Raw genomic sequence first — 18800 nt, 5'->3', positions numbered from 1 at the left:
GGCATTGGAGTCAAGATACAAAACACAGGTGCAGGGAAACGACAGCCAACATCAACCCATCCAGGGAGAACACTGCAGCCGGCTGCGGGCCCCGCCTAGCCAGCCGTTTGGTTTACCAGAGACTCTGTCCATCTGTGTCTGAGTGAGTACACTTGTGCCATCCGTCACCGTGCTGCACCGCAACCCTGCACCCTGCCAAAACCCATCCTGCAGAACCCTCCTATCGGGCCCCGGGACCAACAGCCCCTACCCACGGAGGGGTCAACACCTAGCTGCTCCCCGCCATCGCTCCCGGGAACCCCGTCACCAGCAGCGGTGGTGCCCACCATCACCACAACCCGTGGGTGGCGTCACGATCGTGGGCGAGAAGCGCTGCTCGAGCCCCGGGTCCGGCCCCACTCGAGCCACCGAGGAGAAGGCACCGGATCTGACCGCGATCTCCCCGAGCAGCCCCCGCAACGGGGAAACTGGTCCCCGCCCCCGACAGATGTTGGAAGTAGTTGTCTTGTGACGCCACCTGTGGTATGCAGGCAGGGATTAGCCACCGCTGCGGGTGCTGTCCTCTAGGGCGGATGGTGTCACAGCTCGGATGGTTCGGCTCCCCACAGGTAGAGCCAGGCCCCAGGGGAGGATGACGGTAGTGGTAGTGGCCGTTGGTCACCGGCAAGGATGGGCTGACACAGTGGTTGCGGTTCAAGGTCTTTACTCACTGTATGATAGCCGCCCACGGAGTGCCGGTTTCTGCCGTGATGGGCCCCAGCTAATCCCGGATCCTTCGGAGGTCAGAACCAGTGCGGTAGCCTGTGGGCCCTTCCTCCTTGTGCTGTGTGTGTGGATCCCCACGGCGTGTAGCTACACAAGGTCCCCTGTAGTTTGTACTTTTAGTTCCCGTCCCGTTTACAGGCAGCGCAAGTCCTTTTCACTCCGGGCTCTATTTGACACTGTGCTCCGGGATCTTGTGGTGGCCAGAGGGACGTGAAATCCCCATGTCGAGCAGATTCTGGTGGCACAACCTGAAGTGTACGCCACCTTAGGGCTCTGCACTCTAAACTGCGCCGGTTCCAAGGGAGCAATGAAGCTTTCCCCTCAGCATCTGTATTTTCTCCTATGTACCACAGGAGCTATTGGTAAACCAGCTCCTCTCCTGTACGCCTCTCCAAGCTAACTCCCTGTGTGTGCGTGTGAATTCTCCTAACTCCCCCCTGGTGGCTGCTACTCCCCTGAGTCCCAGTTGCAAGGGAGTGAAAGCCCCTGTGTTTGGATGGCAACCTTAAGACCTGACCCTAGCCCGGTCCCCAGTGGTGAGGGAAACCTGCTGTGTGTATGAAATGAATGGACGTGGAACTGGCACCAACCTCCTCCGGACCCGGGATGAGTATTGCACCTTAAGTCCTTAAGTGAGGTGCAGTACCATGTGGTGACTGAAGCCTCAGGGGCGCCACACCTCCACAGAAAAAAAACTGCCATCTAATGCTGTCCATGGGAAGTCAGAATTTTTCATGGATTGGGGATATGGTTGTGTGAACGTGGCCTTAGAGTGAGCTGAATAATTTGTAGGACCCTGGTCCAGCAGCCTTGTTGCTAGTTCGTTGCTGCCGGATCAGAGAATTGTAAACCTCCTTCGATCTCCGACTATCCCAATGCTTGTTCTGATTAGTAGGCTGCAGCATTTTTATGCCTGTGTCGTGCCGCAACACAAAGATATTTTTCTGGTTCAGTCTAGCAGTGATAGCATATTAAAGGGAACCTGCCACCAAGTTTTTGCTATGTAATCTGAGAGCAGCACAATGTTGGTGCAAAAAGTCTGATTCCAGTGATGTGTCACTTACGGAACTGCAAGACACTAAAATCTGTGCTTTAGCAGCAGAAGATTATCAATAGATGACTATTTTGTCTTATGCCATGTAGTCCTCCTGCTCAGTGTAACCCCCACCACTGATTGGTAACTTTATGAGTACACTGTGCATAGGCACAAAGCTGCCCCAATCAGTGATGTGGGTGTGATTATACAGAGCTCAGCATTCACAGAACTAGTGCATCTGCTATAGTTGAAACTGGGATTTTATCAAAACTGCAGTAAGAAGCCCAGTAAGTGACACATGGCTGAAATCAGGGTGTCAGCCCCTACATTATGCTATTCTCAGATTACATAGCAAAAACCTGGTGACAGATTCCCTTTAAAAGAGCTGATCAGGATAGATTAAAAATATTTTTATATATAATAAAAGTTCCTACTAATACCTACAGGATTTTTTTCCCCTGCAGAGGCGAGCACGAGGGAAGTCGCAGGATGAAAACTGAACTGCTAGTACAGATGGACGGCTTGTCCCGATCCGACGACCTGGTCTTCGTCCTCGCCGCCTCCAACCTCCCGTGGTAAGAGATGAGGATCCGCAGAAAAGGGCCTTAGTTTTGCTTAAAACATTTAAAGATTAATTGTGAGCTCTTCCCTCTAATGTTTATTCCTCAGCCTGAAATATAATCTTTAATAACCTGGCGGCGGCCATATGTCAGTATTTACCGAGCCTCCTCCAACTTCCAAGCCAAGTTATTTACTACGGTTTATACTGAGAAGGGTTTTAACTTCCAAGTGTAAAGTACTTAAAGCTGCAGAAGTCCGGGCTAAATGTGGCCGGGGGGCGGCGGGCGGCGTAATCTGATTTATAGTGATGGGCATATGTGAGATCTGATCATCTACAGCCTGCGGGGGAGGGGAGCCGGCCCACCGCCCTGATCATCTCTCTGTAATCTTATGTGCCAAATATACTTCTATAAGCACCGCAGGGATATAATCTCTGCATAAACTATCGGGGGCACGCAAAAAAAATGCAACTCTGACTTGTGCCGTGATCACTTGTTCTGTATACTATAGTATGGGCTTACCATGGTATCTGGGGGCCTGCGGAAGACCCCCCCCCCCCCCATGTCTGCCATTTTTGTGCTGCTATGAGGCTGCCTGTAGTGATGGTCATTTTGTCTGGTGGTCTTCATCAGACCCCCAGCTGCCATGCTAAGCGAATACTATACTATTGCAGTATAACGAACAAATGAGCAAATAGAATCTTCAAGTTCCCTACAGAGACCAAATAAAATAAAATAAAAAGTTAAAAAAAAAAAAAAGTTTGAATAGCCCCCTTTTTCCCCAAAATATCTGATCTCTGAAAATATAAATGTAATTTAACCTTTCTAGCAAACAGACAAAAAAATATATTTGTTTTTCAGTTGTCTCATCGTTCCAAAATGTTGTATGTACCACAAATTGATACCAATAAAAAATTTTGTCTACTCATTGGGGGGACACAGGAGACCATGGGTGCAGTGTCCCCCAATCAAAAACTACAGCTCACTGTGCAAAATAAAACAGCTCCCTCCATCAATGTAAAAATAAAAGAAAGCTACGTTATAACACTGCCATAGGTTTCCAGTGCCGAAGTAATACAATTCCTAAAAATCCTCATACGATGTCATAATACCACCATATGTAGCGGACAGTGGACTCCGCAGCTGGGTTTCTTCTAGTGGGACTGGGTTTCCTCTGGGGCTGGGTTTCCTCTGGTGGGGCTGGGTTTCCTCTGGTGGGGCTGGGGTTCCTCTGGTGGGGCTGGGGTTCCTCTGGTGGGACTGGGTTTTGCTCTAGTGGGGCTGGGTTTCCTCTGGTGGGGCTGAGTTTCCTCTGGTGGGGCTGGATTTCCTCTGGTGGGGCTGAGTTTCCTCTGGTGGGGCTGAGTTTCCTCTGGTGGGGCCGAGTTTCCTCTGGTGGGGCCGGGTTTCCTCTGGTGGGGCCGGGTTTCCTCTGGTGGGGCCGGGTTTCCTCTGGTGGGGCCGGGTTTCCTCTGGTGGGGCCGGGTTTCCTCTGGTGGGGCCGGGTTTCCTCTGCGGTATGGTTTCCTCTGGTGGGGCTGGGATTCCTCTGGTGGGGCTGGGATTCCTCTGGTGGGGCTGGGTTTTGCTCTGGTGGGGCTGGGTTTTGCTCTGGTGGGGCTGGGTTTTGCTCTGGTGGGGCTGGGTTTCCTCTGGTGGGGCTGGGTTTCCTCTGGTGGGGCTGGGTTTCCTCTGCGGTATGGTTTCCTCTGGTGGGGCTGGGTTTCGTCTGCGGTATGGTTTCCTCTGGGGCTAGGATTCCTCTGGTGGGGCTAGGATTTCTCTGGTGGGGATGGGTTTCCTCTGGGGCTGGGATTCCTCTGGTGGGGCTGGGTTTCGTCTGCGGTTGGGATTCCTCTGGGGCTGGGATTCCTCTGATGGGGCTGGGTTTCGTCTGCGGTTGGGATTCCTCTGGTGGGGCTGGGTTTCGTCTGCGGCTGGGATTCCTCTGGGGCTGGGTTTCCTCTGCGGTTGGGATTCCTCTGGGGCTGGGTTTCCTCTGCAGTATGGTTTCCTCTGGGGCTGGGATTCCTCTGGTGGGGCTGGGTTTCCTCTGCAGTATGGTTTCCTCTGGGACTGGGATTCCTCTGGTGGGGCTGGGTTTCGTCTGCGGTTGGGATTCCTCTGGGGCTGGGATTCCTCTGGGGCTGGGTTTCCTCTACAGCGGAATTCCACTGTGGCTGGGTTTCTTCTGCAGCTGGGATTCCTCTGTTGGGTTTCCCCCGTGGCTGGGTTGGGTTTCCTCTGCTGGGGTCACTGCTTAGTATATATCGATATCTCTCCCCATGATTGTTACTTTGTCACAAGTAAGTGTCACCAGTGTCTTTGTGATAGGGAGCTGGATTACGCCATGTTAAGGAGACTGGAGAAGAGGATTTTGGTGGATCTACCCTGTAAAGAAGCACGAGAGTCCATGATCCAGCAATGGCTGCCACCAGTGAGCAATAGTGGAGGGGTGGAACTGAGAACTGAGCTGGAATACAGCATGCTGGGAGAGGTAAATGTATAATATATTTGACTCCCGTATATATTTTTTATATATATTTCAATATTTTTCTCCACACCCAAAACATAATAATTCTGCTGCTCCCTACTTGGAATCTATATGTTATCCCTTAAAAGGGTCTGCTTGTGGAGACATGGCTGATAGAGATGGGGGAACCCGCAGATGGTCGGGTTCAACAGGTCCGGCTGGACTTTTAAGAAAAGGAAAAAAAAAGTCCATTTCAGGATCGTACTTGACCCCGGAAGGAAGCAAAATGTGGATTAAAGCAGGACATTATACTTAGAGTCGCCTCGTGACTGGCACACTGCTTCTGGGTCCGCTCATTAGCTTTCATGAATATTCACTGCTTTCCCCGCTCAGCCTCTGTGATTGGCTGCCCTCACACTAGCTGTCTGGGTCCCCAAAGTATAGTGTAAACATAAATAAATAATTGGAAAAAAGAAATGGCCTCAAAAAGCCTATGTGATAATGTCTCCTTATGACAGTAAGGCAAAGATATTCTCACCATTAATTTATCAGAGCTTGGAGTCCCCCATGATGACCTAAAACCCAAGCAATCACCTAAATTATTAAACTGGAAATGTTTGTGCAATGGTGACATGCTGCCATCTTGATATATACGGCTTTGACATCTAAATACCCTGTATAAACAATGTTTTATATCCATCATCAAAAGTTATATGTCTTTGATACATAAACACTCTTCGCAGTAAAATGTTTCACCTATCTAAAGGACAGGTGATAACTTGCAGATTGGAGGGGGTCCGACTGCTGGAATCCCCACCTATTCCAAAAATGGGGCACGGAAATGTCCTGTTGGAATGAAACAGTGGTGATCTCCATCAGCCCCATAGACCATGAAGTAATGGTGATCTCCATCAGCCCCATAGACCATGAAGTAATGGTGATCTCCATCAGCCCCATAGACCATGAAGTAATGGTGATCTCCATCAGCCCCATAGACCATGAAGTAATGGTGATCTCCATCAGCCCCATAGACCATGAAGTAATGGTGATCTCCATCAGCCCCATAGACCATGAAGTAATGGTGATCTCCATCAGCCCCATAGACCATGAAGTAATGGTGATCTCCATCAGCCCCATAGACCATGAAGTAATGGTGATCTCCATCAGCCCCATAGACCATGAAGTAATGGTGATCTCCATCAGCCCCATAGACCATGAAGTAATGGTGATTTCTACTAGTTCCATAGACAATTTAACGGTGGCGATCTTCACCAGTCCCATGGACAATGGAGCACTGACTATCTCCACCAGTCTCATAGACAATGGAGCACTTGCGATCTCTGGCTGTACCATAGACAAAGGACTAGTGGTGATCTCCAGCTGACCCATAAGACAATGGAGCGGTGGCGATCTTCGTCAGTCTCATAGACAACATAGCGGTGGCGATTTCCGGCGGTCCCATAGCCAATGGAGAGGTGCGATCTCTGGCAGTGCCATAGCTAATGGAACGATGGTGATCTCCGGCTGTCCCATAGATAATGGAGTAGTTTTGATCTCTGGCAGTACTATAGAAAATGGTGCACATGTGTGACCACCACTCTGTCCAGGTGTGGCATTTCGGTGCCTCGTTGTCAGGGTTGGTGGAGGAACCGAAAGATACCTAACTTTTGATGACGGGAACAACCCTGTTTCATACAAGCCGTATATTTCAGGATGCAGCGTGTCACCATTACATTAGGATTCCTGTGACGTCTTCTATATAAAATCTGCACTTGTTCCGATCACGTCCACAAGACGGCGCTTTGTCTTCTTTTACTCTTCCCTGTGTGTAGGAGACTGCCGGTTACTCCGGGTCTGACATTAGGCTGGTGTGTAAAGAAGCCGCCATGAGGCCGGTGAGGAAAGTCTTCCACGCACTGGAAAATCACCAGCAAGGTAAGAGATGGGGGCCGGGAGCAGCCACTCATTTCTGTGATCTCGTGTCTTCTGACACCACTTTTGTATCTGAGCAACAAACACCCGAGTTTCTACAATGATGGAAACTGCACCAAAAGCTGCAACATGAACAGCGGCGTAGCGTAGATCCAGCTCTAGTATTCCGGGTGGAGGATTCCTCCTATCACATTCAGTCTTCACACATTTCTCCCATAGTCCATGGATTTAACCCCTGCCAGTCCTCCGGGTACCGACTTCAGTCCATTAAGGTACGGGACTGTGATAATATCTAATCTGAAAACTGCCAGCCGAGGGGAAGGAAAGCCAAAGATGGCAGCTGCTGTATCAGTCAGCCATCACAGGCACACATTGCATTGGTGGGCGGACACTGGCATACACTGCATCGGTGGGCGGACACTGGCATACACTGTATCAGTCAGCCATCACCGGCATACACTTTATCAGTCAGCCATCACAGGCACACATTGCACGGGTGGGCGGACTCCGGCATACACTGTATCAGTCAGCCATCACCGGCATACACTGCCTCGGTGGGTGGACAATGGCAGGCATCGGCATACACTGCATCAGTCAGTGGATACCAACACACACTGCATCCATCGGCGGACACCGGCATACACTGCATCAGTCGGTGGACACCGGCACACACTGCATCAGTCGGCACACACTGCATCAGTCGGCACACACTGCATCAGTCGGCGGACACCGGCATACACTGCATCGGTCGGCGGACACCGGCATACACTGCATCGGTCGGCGGACACCGGCATACACTGCATCGGTCGGCGGACACCGGCATACACTGCATCGGTCGGCGGACACCGGCATACACTGCATCTGTCGGCGGTCACCGGCATACACTGCATCTGTCGGTGGACACCGGCATACACTGCATCTGTCGGTGGACACCGGCATACACTGCATCAGTCGGTGGACACCGGCACACACTGCATCAGTCGGCACACACTGCATCAGTCGGTGGACACCGGCATACACTGCATCGGTCGGCGGTCACCGGCATACACTGCATCGGTCGGCGGACACCGGCATACACTGCATCGGTCGGCGGACACCGGCACACACTGCATCAGTCGGCACACACTGCATCAGTCGGTGGACACCGGCATACACTGCATCGGTCGGCGGTCACCGGCATACACTGCATCGGTCGGCGGACACCGGCATACACTGCATCGGTCGGCGGACACCGGCATACACTGCATCGGTCGGCGGACACCGGCATACACTGCATCGGTCGGCGGACACCGGCATACACTGCATCGGTCGGCGGACACCGGCATACACTGCATCGGTCGGCGGACACCGGCATACACTGCATCGGTCGGCGGACACCGGCATACACTGCATCGGTCGGCGGACACCGGCATACACTGCATCGGTCGGCGGACACCGGCATACACTGCATCTGTCGGCGGTCACCGGCATACACTGCATCTGTCGGCGGTCACCGGCATACACTGCATCTGTCGGCGGTCACCGGCATACACTGCATCTGTCGGCGGTCACCGGCATACACTGCATCTGTCGGTGGACACCGGCATACACTGCATCTGTCGGTGGACACCGGCATACACTGCATCAGTCGGTGGACACCGGCACACACTGCATCAGTCGGCACACACTGCATCGGTCGGTGGACACCGGCATACACTGCATCGGTCGGCGGTCACCGGCATACACTGCATCGGTCGGCGGACACCGGCATACACTGCATCGGTCGGCGGACACCGGCATACACTGCATCGGTCGGCGGACACCGGCATACACTGCATCGGTCGGCGGACACCGGCATACACTGCATCTGTCGGCGGACACCGGCATACACTGCATCTGTCGGCGGTCACCGGCATACACTGCATCTGTCGGCGGACACCGGCATACACTGCATCGGTCGGCGGACACCGGCATACACTGCATCTGTCGGCGGTCACCGGCATACACTGCATCAGTCGGCGGACACCGGCATACACTGCATCAGTCGGCGGACACCGGCATACACTGCATCTGTCGGTGGACACCGGCATACACTGCATCTGTCGGTGGACACCGGCATACACTGCATCAGTCGGTGGACACCGGCATACACTGCATCAGTCGGTGGACACCGGCATACACTGCATCTGTCGGTGGACACCGGCATACACTGCATCTGTCGGCGGACACCGGCATACACTGCATCGGTCGGCGGACACCGGCATACACTGCATCGGTCGGCACACACTGCATCAGTCGGTGGACACCGGCATACACTGCATCGGTCGGCGGTCACCGGCATACACTGCATCGGTCGGCGGACACCGGCATACACTGCATCGGTCGGCGGACACCGGCATACACTGCATCGGTCGGCGGACACCGGCATACACTGCATCGGTCGGCGGACACCGGCATACACTGCATCGGTCGGCGGACACCGGCATACACTGCATCGGTCGGCGGACACCGGCATACACTGCATCGGTCGGCGGACACCGGCATACACTGCATCGGTCGGCGGACACCGGCATACACTGCATCTGTCGGCGGTCACCGGCATACACTGCATCTGTCGGCGGTCACCGGCATACACTGCATCTGTCGGCGGTCACCGGCATACACTGCATCTGTCGGTGGACACCGGCATACACTGCATCTGTCGGTGGACACCGGCATACACTGCATCTGTCGGTGGACACCGGCATACACTGCATCAGTCGGTGGACACCGGCACACACTGCATCAGTCGGCACACACTGCATCGGTCGGTGGACACCGGCATACACTGCATCGGTCGGCGGTCACCGGCATACACTGCATCGGTCGGCGGACACCGGCATACACTGCATCGGTCGGCGGACACCGGCATACACTGCATCGGTCGGCGGACACCGGCATACACTGCATCGGTCGGCGGACACCGGCATACACTGCATCTGTCGGCGGACACCGGCATACACTGCATCAGTCGGCGGACACCGGCATACACTGCATCAGTCGGCGGACACCGGCATACACTGCATCTGTCGGTGGACACCGGCATACACTGCATCGGTCGGCGGTCACCGGCATACACTGCATCGGTCGGTGGACACCGGCATACACTGCATCGGTCGGTGAACAATGTCAGGCACCGTAATAGCAGGCACTTTATTAACCAGCAGACACTGCTTCGTTCAGTGGTCGCTGGCAGGTGTTGCATCAGTTGGTGGACACCGGCAGGCACTGATTATATAGTTAAAAATCCAAGGCACTGGAATGCTTCACTTCATGGAAAAATACACAACGACAACGCATGGCAACGTTCCTGCCCATTGTGGCCACCAGAGCGTTTGCTTTTATTTCATCCTTTAAAATTAGTTTTTCCATGTAGTGCAGTTTTCTGGTGACTGATTTTTTTTTGAGATATAATCGATTTTATTTTTTTTTTTGGGCATAGTGGAGGCCAAACCAAGGTATGATGGAAATCTGCTAATGGCCCATGGCGATTCCTCAGCTAGACCGGCGGACACTAATCCTGACTTTACTTCCTCCAGGGAGTCGGGACTTGCCGTTCATTCATCTGGACACAGTGACCACAGACGACTTTCTTGAAGTTTTAGCACATACAAAGCCATCAGCCAAAAGTTTGGCCGAAAAATATAACGCCTGGCAAAAGGAGTTTGAGTCTGTGTGAGAGAGAAAAAGACATCAGCGACAGAGACCACCACAACAACCACCACCGCTGCCCCGGGGCGAGGAGAAGACTGCACCCCACCCCAGACCTGTGACCGCAACACTAGGAGCGAGGAGGCTTCTTAATCCGTCTGTTTCACATTTGCACTGTATGAACTATTTAAAAAAATATTGATGAAATAAAGTGTTATTATTTCCCTGATGCATCATGGATTCACAAGCAGGAATGGAGTTGACACTAATGATGATCGGGCACTACCATGCTCAAGTGCTCTATACTCGTAACTAGTGATGAGTGGGCACTACCATGCTCAAGTGCTCTATACTCGTAACTAGTGATGAGTGAGCACTACCATGCTCAAGTGCTCTATACTCGTAACTAGTGATGAGTGGGCACTACCATGCTCAAGTGCTCTATACTCGTAACTAGTGATGAGTGGGCACTACCATGCTCGGGTGCTCAGTACTCGTAACTAGTGATGAGCGGGCACTACCATGCTCGGGTGCTCAGTACTTGTAACTAGTGATGAGCGGGCACTACCATGCTCGGGGTGCTCAGTACTCGTAACTAGTGATGAGCGGGCACTACCATGCTCGGGTGCTCTGTACTGGTAACTAGTGATGAGCGAGCACTACCATGCTCGGGTGCTCAGTGACCGGGCTGCTTCTCCACTGGACGACCTGTCAGTGACGGAGGCAGATCGCGCAAACATTACTGTAAAGGTACAGACTTTACAAATGCAATGAAACCTAAACACTGGAGGCCATTGTTTAATGGAGTCATGCCTTTACGCCACAAAGGCGATATCCGCCATCAGGTCTCTGTTTTGGGGGCGGCACAGTGCGGGTTCCTCAGTCTGTCTGTTCCATATTGCATTGCATCAATGAAGGGGGAAAAACTAAGAAGACACCACGCGCTTCAGTCCTCTTCAGTCCTGAATTAGTGGCCACTATGATTCCAGTAATCTCATCGCGTCTTCACAGCAGATTCTTCAGTATGTGATCCACGGCCTGAGGGAAGCTGTCGCAGGTCAGATGAGGCGCAGGGGAGATTCTGGCCTCATCCCCCGGCCTGTACTTCCCTGTGACAGAGGAGACATGAGATCGTAAGGGAAAACTACAACGCCAAACGTCTGCTTAGTGATAAGAAAAGAAGCCCCCGATAGGTGTAGATTACATTCTATCCTCGATATAAGGCACATTTCACTCCTCCTGCGACTTGCACACAATCTAAACAAGCAGGGCTGCAGTGTAAAGCATGAGGAGGATGAAAGAAGCAAAGCTGCAGTGTAAAGCATGATGAAGGATTAAACAAGCAAAGCTGTAGTGTAACGCATGAGAGAAGATTTAAACAATCTTAATAAGCAGCTGCAGTGTAAAGAACCAGGAAGGATTAAACAAGCAGAGGTGCAGTGTAAAGCATGAGGAAGGATTAAACAAGCAGAACAGCAGTGTAAAGCATGAGGGAGGATTAAACAAGCAGAGCTGTAGTGTAAAGCATGAGGGAGGATTAAACAAGCAGAACAGCAGTGTAAAGCATGAGGGGGGTTTAAACAAGCAGAGCTGCAGTGTAAAGCATGAGGGAGGATTAAACAAGCAGAGCTGTAGTGTAAAGCATGAGGGAGGATTAAACAAGCAGAGCTGTAGTGTAAAGCATGAGGGAGGATTAAACAAGCAGAGCTGTAGTGTAAAGCATGAGGGAGGATTAAAAGGCATTTCATGGAACAAGATGTTAGCTATAGCTGGCCCTTATGATACAAACCTAAGACACGTGATCGATACTCACCAGTTTTTACCAGTATCCCCAGCATGCCTGTGTCCTGTGCGCCCCCAATATCATCCCTGCAGTCCTGTATGCAAAGAACAAGATCCACATACATATTCCTGGATTTTATATCTGCTCTTTTTACTTATGATCATTGTCAGTAAATCTCATCCCCCAGAGGCTGTATTGCCGAATGTGGTGGGCTCTAAATAACACCCCAATCATGGCCTCCATAATCAAGATCATCCGATGTCACATCATTATGTCCGCCTGGTCCACCGCTGCTGAACCTTTAAGGCCATTTTCCCACATAGCATAAATGCGTTTTGGGGTTTTGGTTTTTTTTGCAGAAAATCTGTGTTTAACTTTCCCAACAAAGTGGATATGATTTCATGAAGACTCCTGCTCACTCTGCGTTTCGCTACAACAGAAGCTTCATCAGGGGTAAAATTTATCCTACGAGTAAACACAGCTTAAACTGGACTTTACCAAATAGTTCAGCTCCAATGGAGTTTGCTCAGCTGTTATTGCCAGGCGATACCACAAGAGGGCAGCGTTACACTTCAAATGTTCTAATAAAGCTTCAGATTCTACCATAGCACAGCCTCCAATGGAAGTGTATGGCCGAAAAAAGGTTGCAGCACTTCTCTTTGTGTATGTGTGATGTGCCATATTTAATACATATACAACATAGTATACTTTTTTCCTTAATGTTCCATTATGGAAATATATTAGATACACTCTGGAATGTTGTGGTCCTTATTCTATGTGACTTACGTCCCCGATCATTACGGCCTCCTCCGGGCAGCAGCCTGTGCTCCTCAAGGCTTCAAGGAAGAAAGTCTTCTCGGGTTTCCCCACCACGATGGCCTTCGTGTCTGTTGCGTATTCTAAAGCGGTCACAAATGGTCCAGGCCCCAGGGATAAGCCATCTTTCTTCTTGTAATACCTGGCCTTGTGTATGGCTATGATGGGGGCGCCATCCAGCACCAGTCTGGAAATGGAAGGTTATGCTGAGTACATATCTTACCTTGCTGTAGGAGTGAAGTACTTACCAGATGAATATTAGCAGGGGGCCCTTTTTTACCTATTTTTTTTGCCCCATATTTATGCAGCCACCTTTAAAAAAGGTGACACTAGAGCCCCTAACAACAAAATTAATTAACACACTTCTATCAGCACAATGATCTGAATTAGAGGTCTGGGGCAGAGAGGGGGGTCTGGGTGCAGCTTACTCTCCTCTCTATTTAAAACCTATGTGTGACAATAAACCACTAGGCGGTCAAACAAGCCGGAGGTCTGGAGCCAGGAGGTCATGTAAGGTACACAGAGAGAAAGTAGAGCCGAGGTCAGGTTACGAGCCGGAGGTCAGAAGCCAGGAAGAAAAATAAGGTACAAAGGGAGAAAGCGTAGCCGAGGTCAGGGTACGAGCCAGAGGTCAGAAGCCAGAAAGATACGTAAGGTACACAGGGAGAAAGCGGAGCCGAGGTCAGGTTCCGAGACGGAGGTCAGAAGCCAGGAAGACAGGTCAGGTACAATGGGAGAAAGCGGAGCCGAGGTCAGGGTACGAGCCGGAGGTCAGAAGCCAGGAAGACAGGTCAGGTACAATGGGAGAAAGCGGAGCCAAGATCAGGGTATGAGCCGGAGGTCAGAAGCCAGGAAGAGAGACAAGGTTCAAAGGGAGAAAGCGGAGCCGAGGTCAGGGTACAAGTCGGAGTTCAGAAGCCAGGAAGAAACGTAAGGTACACAGTGAGAAGTGGAGCCGAGGTCATGGTACGAGCCGGAGGTCAGAAGCCAGGGAGATACGTAAGGTACACAGGGAGAAAGGTGAGCCAAGGTCAGGGTACGACCCGGAGGTCAGAAACCAGGGGGATAACTTCAGAGTTGCGCATGGGCGGAGAAGGATAACAGAGGTCCGGGGTAGGGAGACACTATTAGAACACAGCACATGGGAGTAACAATTCTCACTGCAGAGCAGAAACTACGAATGGTGGTGTTCCAGGCGAGATTGCTCCTTAATGAAGTAGAGCAATCACCCGGAACGAGGTGCCTGTGAACAGGCCCCTCCCAATACAGTGCAGGACCCGTGGCCGGGAGACAACCCGTCCACCAGAGAACAATACAAAACAGAGCATCGGCTCTGCTTAGAGCAGAGCACAGCAGATCAGAAACATGACTCCATGCATGGGCAACTGAATCGAGCACGCATGTGTATGAGGCAATTCAGAGAAGTCGCTTCTGATGAATGAGTAGTTAGCCAACTTTTTTGGAAGATGACATTGTTGGGGAATCCTTCTTAAATAAAAAGTTACTTTCAAACTAGAAATTCCCTTTAAAAGAAGATCTGTCACTTGCCATAAATATGTACTTTATTACCTGGTGTAAATGCAGCTGTTCTCCTGAATCCGGCGATGTTTTCCTTTTGTTCCTGCGCCTCTCCGTTCCTGAGATATAGCCATCTCTTTCCTTGTATATAAATCTAGTCTGTTTAGCCAAGTGGGAGTGGATCTCAGCTGATTTCTTTGTGTGGTTTCCAGACGGCCACACCCAGTTGTCTAAAATGACTAAATTTATGTTGTACAGGGAAGAAAAGGGCCATATCTCAGAAAAGGAGAGGCGCAGGAACAAAAGAAAAACATCGCCGGATTCAGGAGAACAGCGGCGTTTGTACGAAGTACAAAATTACATATTTATGAGAAGTCTTTTTTAAAGGGGATGTGCAGTTTGCACGTAGCCTAATTGTTAGAACAATTAAATCAAACATACATCTTCAAAAGCCGTTGGCAGAATGCTAATTTAACAGGAGCCTTTTGTCTCCTTATTGCCCCCATACACATGCACGCTCACGTCAGCTGTGCATGCATGGACATTTTTTGAGGACTAGGGTATCAAGGTGAGTTGTATTTGCTGGAGAGACACCGTAAAGTATAGGGTTAATCCCAGGTTGAAGCAGAAGCCTGGGAAGATGGCAGAGCCCGTGATTTATGACCCTGGATCAGATCTTAGGATGTATCAGTGATAAGAGCCATGTGCAGCTGCACACAGATACGTGCAGTAATCCATATCTATCAATAGCTACCAATGCCCTATAAACGCACTGGGAGAGGATGGGAGTAGCAGTGCCACACCAGGGTCTGTGCAGGTTAGGCCTCCTTCACACGCCGTGTCTCCGGTACGTGTTTGGTCCGTTTCCTCATGTACCGGAGACACGGGCACACATAGACCCATTAAAATCGATGGGTCTGCGCTCACGTGCGTGTTCTGCCATGGACCGTGTGTCCGTGTGCTCCACACGTAGACATGTCCGTTTTTCTCCGGCATCACGGGTGTCGCACGGAACGCAAACGGACCACACGGAGGTGTTCCGTGTGACACGCGCCGGAGAAAACACACGTGCTTGAGGAAAAAAAACAAAAAACTTTACTCCCCTTCTCCAGCGCTGCTGTCTCTGCCGCTGCTGTCACTTGCTTCCGGCCACCGCTCATTATGCTCATTGCATATTCACTCCACTGCGGTCCGGAAGCAGCAGCAGCGGAGAGTCGGCAGGACCGGAGACCGAAGATCAGCACCACGGACAGCAACACCAGGGACAGGTGAGTAGAAAGTTCTCACTCTCCGTGTGTTATCACGGATAACACACGGAGAACACACATATGCCATAAACACAGCACACGGAGGGCAAAACGCACCTTTGACACATCCGTGAAAAACGTGCGTCACTTTCACGAACTTGTGAAAGAGGCCTTACATAGGATACATGCAAAGTGCAACTAACAATGTAAAAAATGTCAGTCCCCTATAAGGGTCCTGTGATAACAGACGGTTCCTTAGCGATCAGGTAGAATTAGCATAGGTGGGCAAGCTGGGGAAAAAAAGTGTTGAAAAGTGATTGTCTGGGTTTAGAAAATCCCTCTCAAGCAACAGCAGTTTGTTTAAAAAAAAAACAAAAAAAAAAACTTGTCCTTACTTTTCCTCCCCAGGTCCAGCGCTGAGTCTTGTGTCTGTTATTATCTGCAGCCCACTATTTAGCTCATTGGCGCTGCCCGAGTGGACAGTACAAGTGCTTCAGACAATAAAGACACCAGGAGAAGCTGTGGCGACTAAGCTGGACCTGGGGAGGGTGAGCAAAGTACCATATAGTTTAATCTACTTTTTTAAAAAAACAAAACAACAAAAAAATGGTGCTTTACTTCTCCTCCCCCAGGTCCAGAGCGCTTAGTCTTGTGTCTTATCTGCAGTCCACTTACGAGCTCATTGGCTCTGCTTGAGTGCAGCAGACAATAACAGACACCAGGAGAGGCTATGGCGCCTCAAAGCTGGACCTGGGGAGGGTGAGGAAAGTACTGTAAAGTTTAATTTATTTATTTTTTTAAAAACAAAACAACAAAAAGAAGGGAATTTTGTTTACTTACCGTAAATTCCTTTTCTTCTAGCTCCAATTGGGAGACCCAGACAATTGGGTGTATAGCTACTGCCTCCGGAGGCCACACAAAGTATTACACTTAAAAGTGTAAGGCCCCTCCCCTTCTGGCTATACACCCCCAGTGGGATCACTGGCTCACCAGTTTTAGTGCAAAAGCAAGAAGGAGGAAAGCCAATAACTGTTTTAAATACAAATTCAACCCGAGAAACAGCCTCGGAGAACTGAACTGTTCAACATGAACAACATGTGCACCCGAAAAAAACAAACTTCCTAAGAAAACAGGGCGGGTGCTGGGTCTCCCAATTGGAGCTAGAAGAAAAGGAATTTACGGTAAGTAAACAAAATTCCCTTCTTCTTTGTCGCTCCTAATTGGGAGACCCAGACAATTGGGACGTCCAAAAGCAGTCCCTGGGTGGGTAAAAGAATACCTCGTGATAGGGCCGTCAAACAGCCCTTTCCTACAGGTGAGCCACCGCCGCCTGAAGGACCTGTCTACCTAGGCCGGCATCCGCCGAAGCGTAGGTATGCACCTGATAATGCTTGGTAAAAGTGTGCAGACTCGACCAGGTAGCCGCCTGGCACACCTGCTGAGCCGTAGCCTGGTGCCGTAATGCCCAGGACGCACCCACGGCTCTGGTAGAATGGGCCTTCAGTCCTGATGGAATCGGAAGCCCAGCCGAACGGTAGGTGTGAAGAATTGGTTCCTTGATCCACCGCGCAAGGGTGGATTTGGAAGCTTGCGACCCTTTACGCTGACCAGCGACAAGGACAAAGAGTGCATCCGAGCGGCGCAGAGACGCCGTGCGGGAAATGTAGATCCTGAGTGCTCTCACCAGATCCAATAAATGCAAACCCTTTTCAAATTGGTGAACTGGATGCGGACACAAAGACGGTAAAGTGATATCTTGATTGAGATGAAAGGAAGATACCACCTTGGGAAGAAATTCTGGAATTGGACGCAGAACTACCTTGTCCTGGTGAAACACCAGGAATGGAGATCTGCATGATAACGCCGCCAGCTCGGACACTCTCCGAAGAGACGTGACCGCCACTAGAAAGGCCACTTTCTGTGAAAGACGAGAAAGGGAAACCTCCTTCATAGGCTCGAAAGGCGGCTTCTGGAGAGCAATTAGAACCTTGTTCAGGTCCCAGGACTCCAACGGCCGCTTGTAAGGGGGGACGATATGACAAACCCCTTGCAGGAACGTGCGTACCTGAGGAAGTCGCGCCAGGCGTTTCTGAAAAAATACGGATAGCGCGGAGACTTGACCTTTAAGGGAGCCAAGCGACAAACCTTTTTCCAACCCAGACTGCAGGAAGGAAAGAAAAGTAGGCAATGCAAATGGCCAGGGAGAAACTCCCTGAGCAGAGCACCAAGATAGGAATATCCTCCACGTCCTGTGGTAGATCTTGGCGGAGGATGGCTTCCTAGCCTGTCTCATGGTGGCAACCACTTCATGAGATAAACCTGAGGCCGCTAGGATCCAGGACTCAATGGCCACACAGTCAGGTTCAGGGCCGCAGAATTCAGATGGAAAAATGGCCCTTGAGACAGCAAGTCTGGACGGTCTGGTAGTGCCCACGGATGGCCTACCGTGAGGTGCCACAGATCCGGGTACCACGACCTCCTTGGCCAGTCTGGAGCGACGAGAATGGCGCGGCGGCAGTCGGACCTGATTTTGCGGAGCACTCTGGGCAACAATGCCAGAGGTGGGAACACATACGGTAGCCGGAACTGCGACCAATCTTGAACTAAGGCGTCTGCCGCCAGAGCTCGGTGATCGTGAGACCGTGCCATGAAAACCGGGACTTTGTTGTTGTGCCGTGACGCCATCAGGTCGACGTCCGGCATCCCCCAGCGGCGACAGATCTCCTGAAACACGTCCGGGTGAAGGGACCATTCCCCTGCGTCCATGCCCTGGCGACTGAGAAAGTCTGCTTCCCAGTTTTCTACGCCTGGGATGTGAACTGCGGATATGGTGGATGCCGTGTCTTCCACCCACGTCAGAATCCGCCGGACTTCCTGGAAGGCTTGCCGACTGCGTGTTCCCCCTTGGTGGTTGATGTATGCCACCGCTGTGGAGTTGTCCGACTGAATTCGGATCTGCTTGCCTTCCAGCCACTGTTGGAAGGCTTGTAGGGCAAGATAG

The 18800-nt window shown here is 51.2% G+C and overlaps 2 protein-coding genes across 3 annotated transcripts in view; one reads left to right on the top strand and one right to left on the bottom strand.

Moving 5' to 3' along the window:
• The window catches only part of KATNAL2 (katanin catalytic subunit A1 like 2), an 83020-nt gene extending 72362 nt beyond the window's left edge, over positions 1-10658 (top strand). The window contains exons 13-16 of the mRNA XM_075327402.1: positions 2266-2376; positions 4696-4858; positions 6667-6769; positions 10324-10658. Coding sequence (XP_075183517.1) covers positions 2266-2376; positions 4696-4858; positions 6667-6769; positions 10324-10463 — 517 coding nt within the window. The 3' untranslated portion in view covers positions 10464-10658. The remainder of the gene's footprint in view (positions 1-2265; positions 2377-4695; positions 4859-6666; positions 6770-10323) is intronic.
• A 559-nt stretch (positions 10659-11217) lies between these two features.
• HDHD2 (haloacid dehalogenase like hydrolase domain containing 2) overlaps positions 11218-18800 on the bottom strand; it is a 28009-nt gene continuing 20426 nt past the window's right edge. For both annotated transcript variants that reach the window (XM_075327377.1, XM_075327369.1), the window contains exons 5-7: positions 13005-13221; positions 12249-12312; positions 11218-11544 (exon numbers count right to left, since the gene is read on the bottom strand). In XM_075327377.1, the coding sequence (XP_075183492.1) occupies positions 11441-11544; positions 12249-12312; positions 13005-13221 (385 nt within the window). In that variant the 3' untranslated portion in view covers positions 11218-11440. The remainder of the gene's footprint in view (positions 11545-12248; positions 12313-13004; positions 13222-18800) is intronic.

The sequence above is a fragment of the Anomaloglossus baeobatrachus genome, chromosome 1 (assembly GCF_048569485.1).
Source record: "Anomaloglossus baeobatrachus isolate aAnoBae1 chromosome 1, aAnoBae1.hap1, whole genome shotgun sequence".
Taxonomy (NCBI): domain Eukaryota; kingdom Metazoa; phylum Chordata; class Amphibia; order Anura; family Aromobatidae; genus Anomaloglossus; species Anomaloglossus baeobatrachus.
The sequence above is the reverse complement of the archived record's forward strand: the minus strand, read 5'-3'. Positions and strand labels throughout refer to the sequence as shown.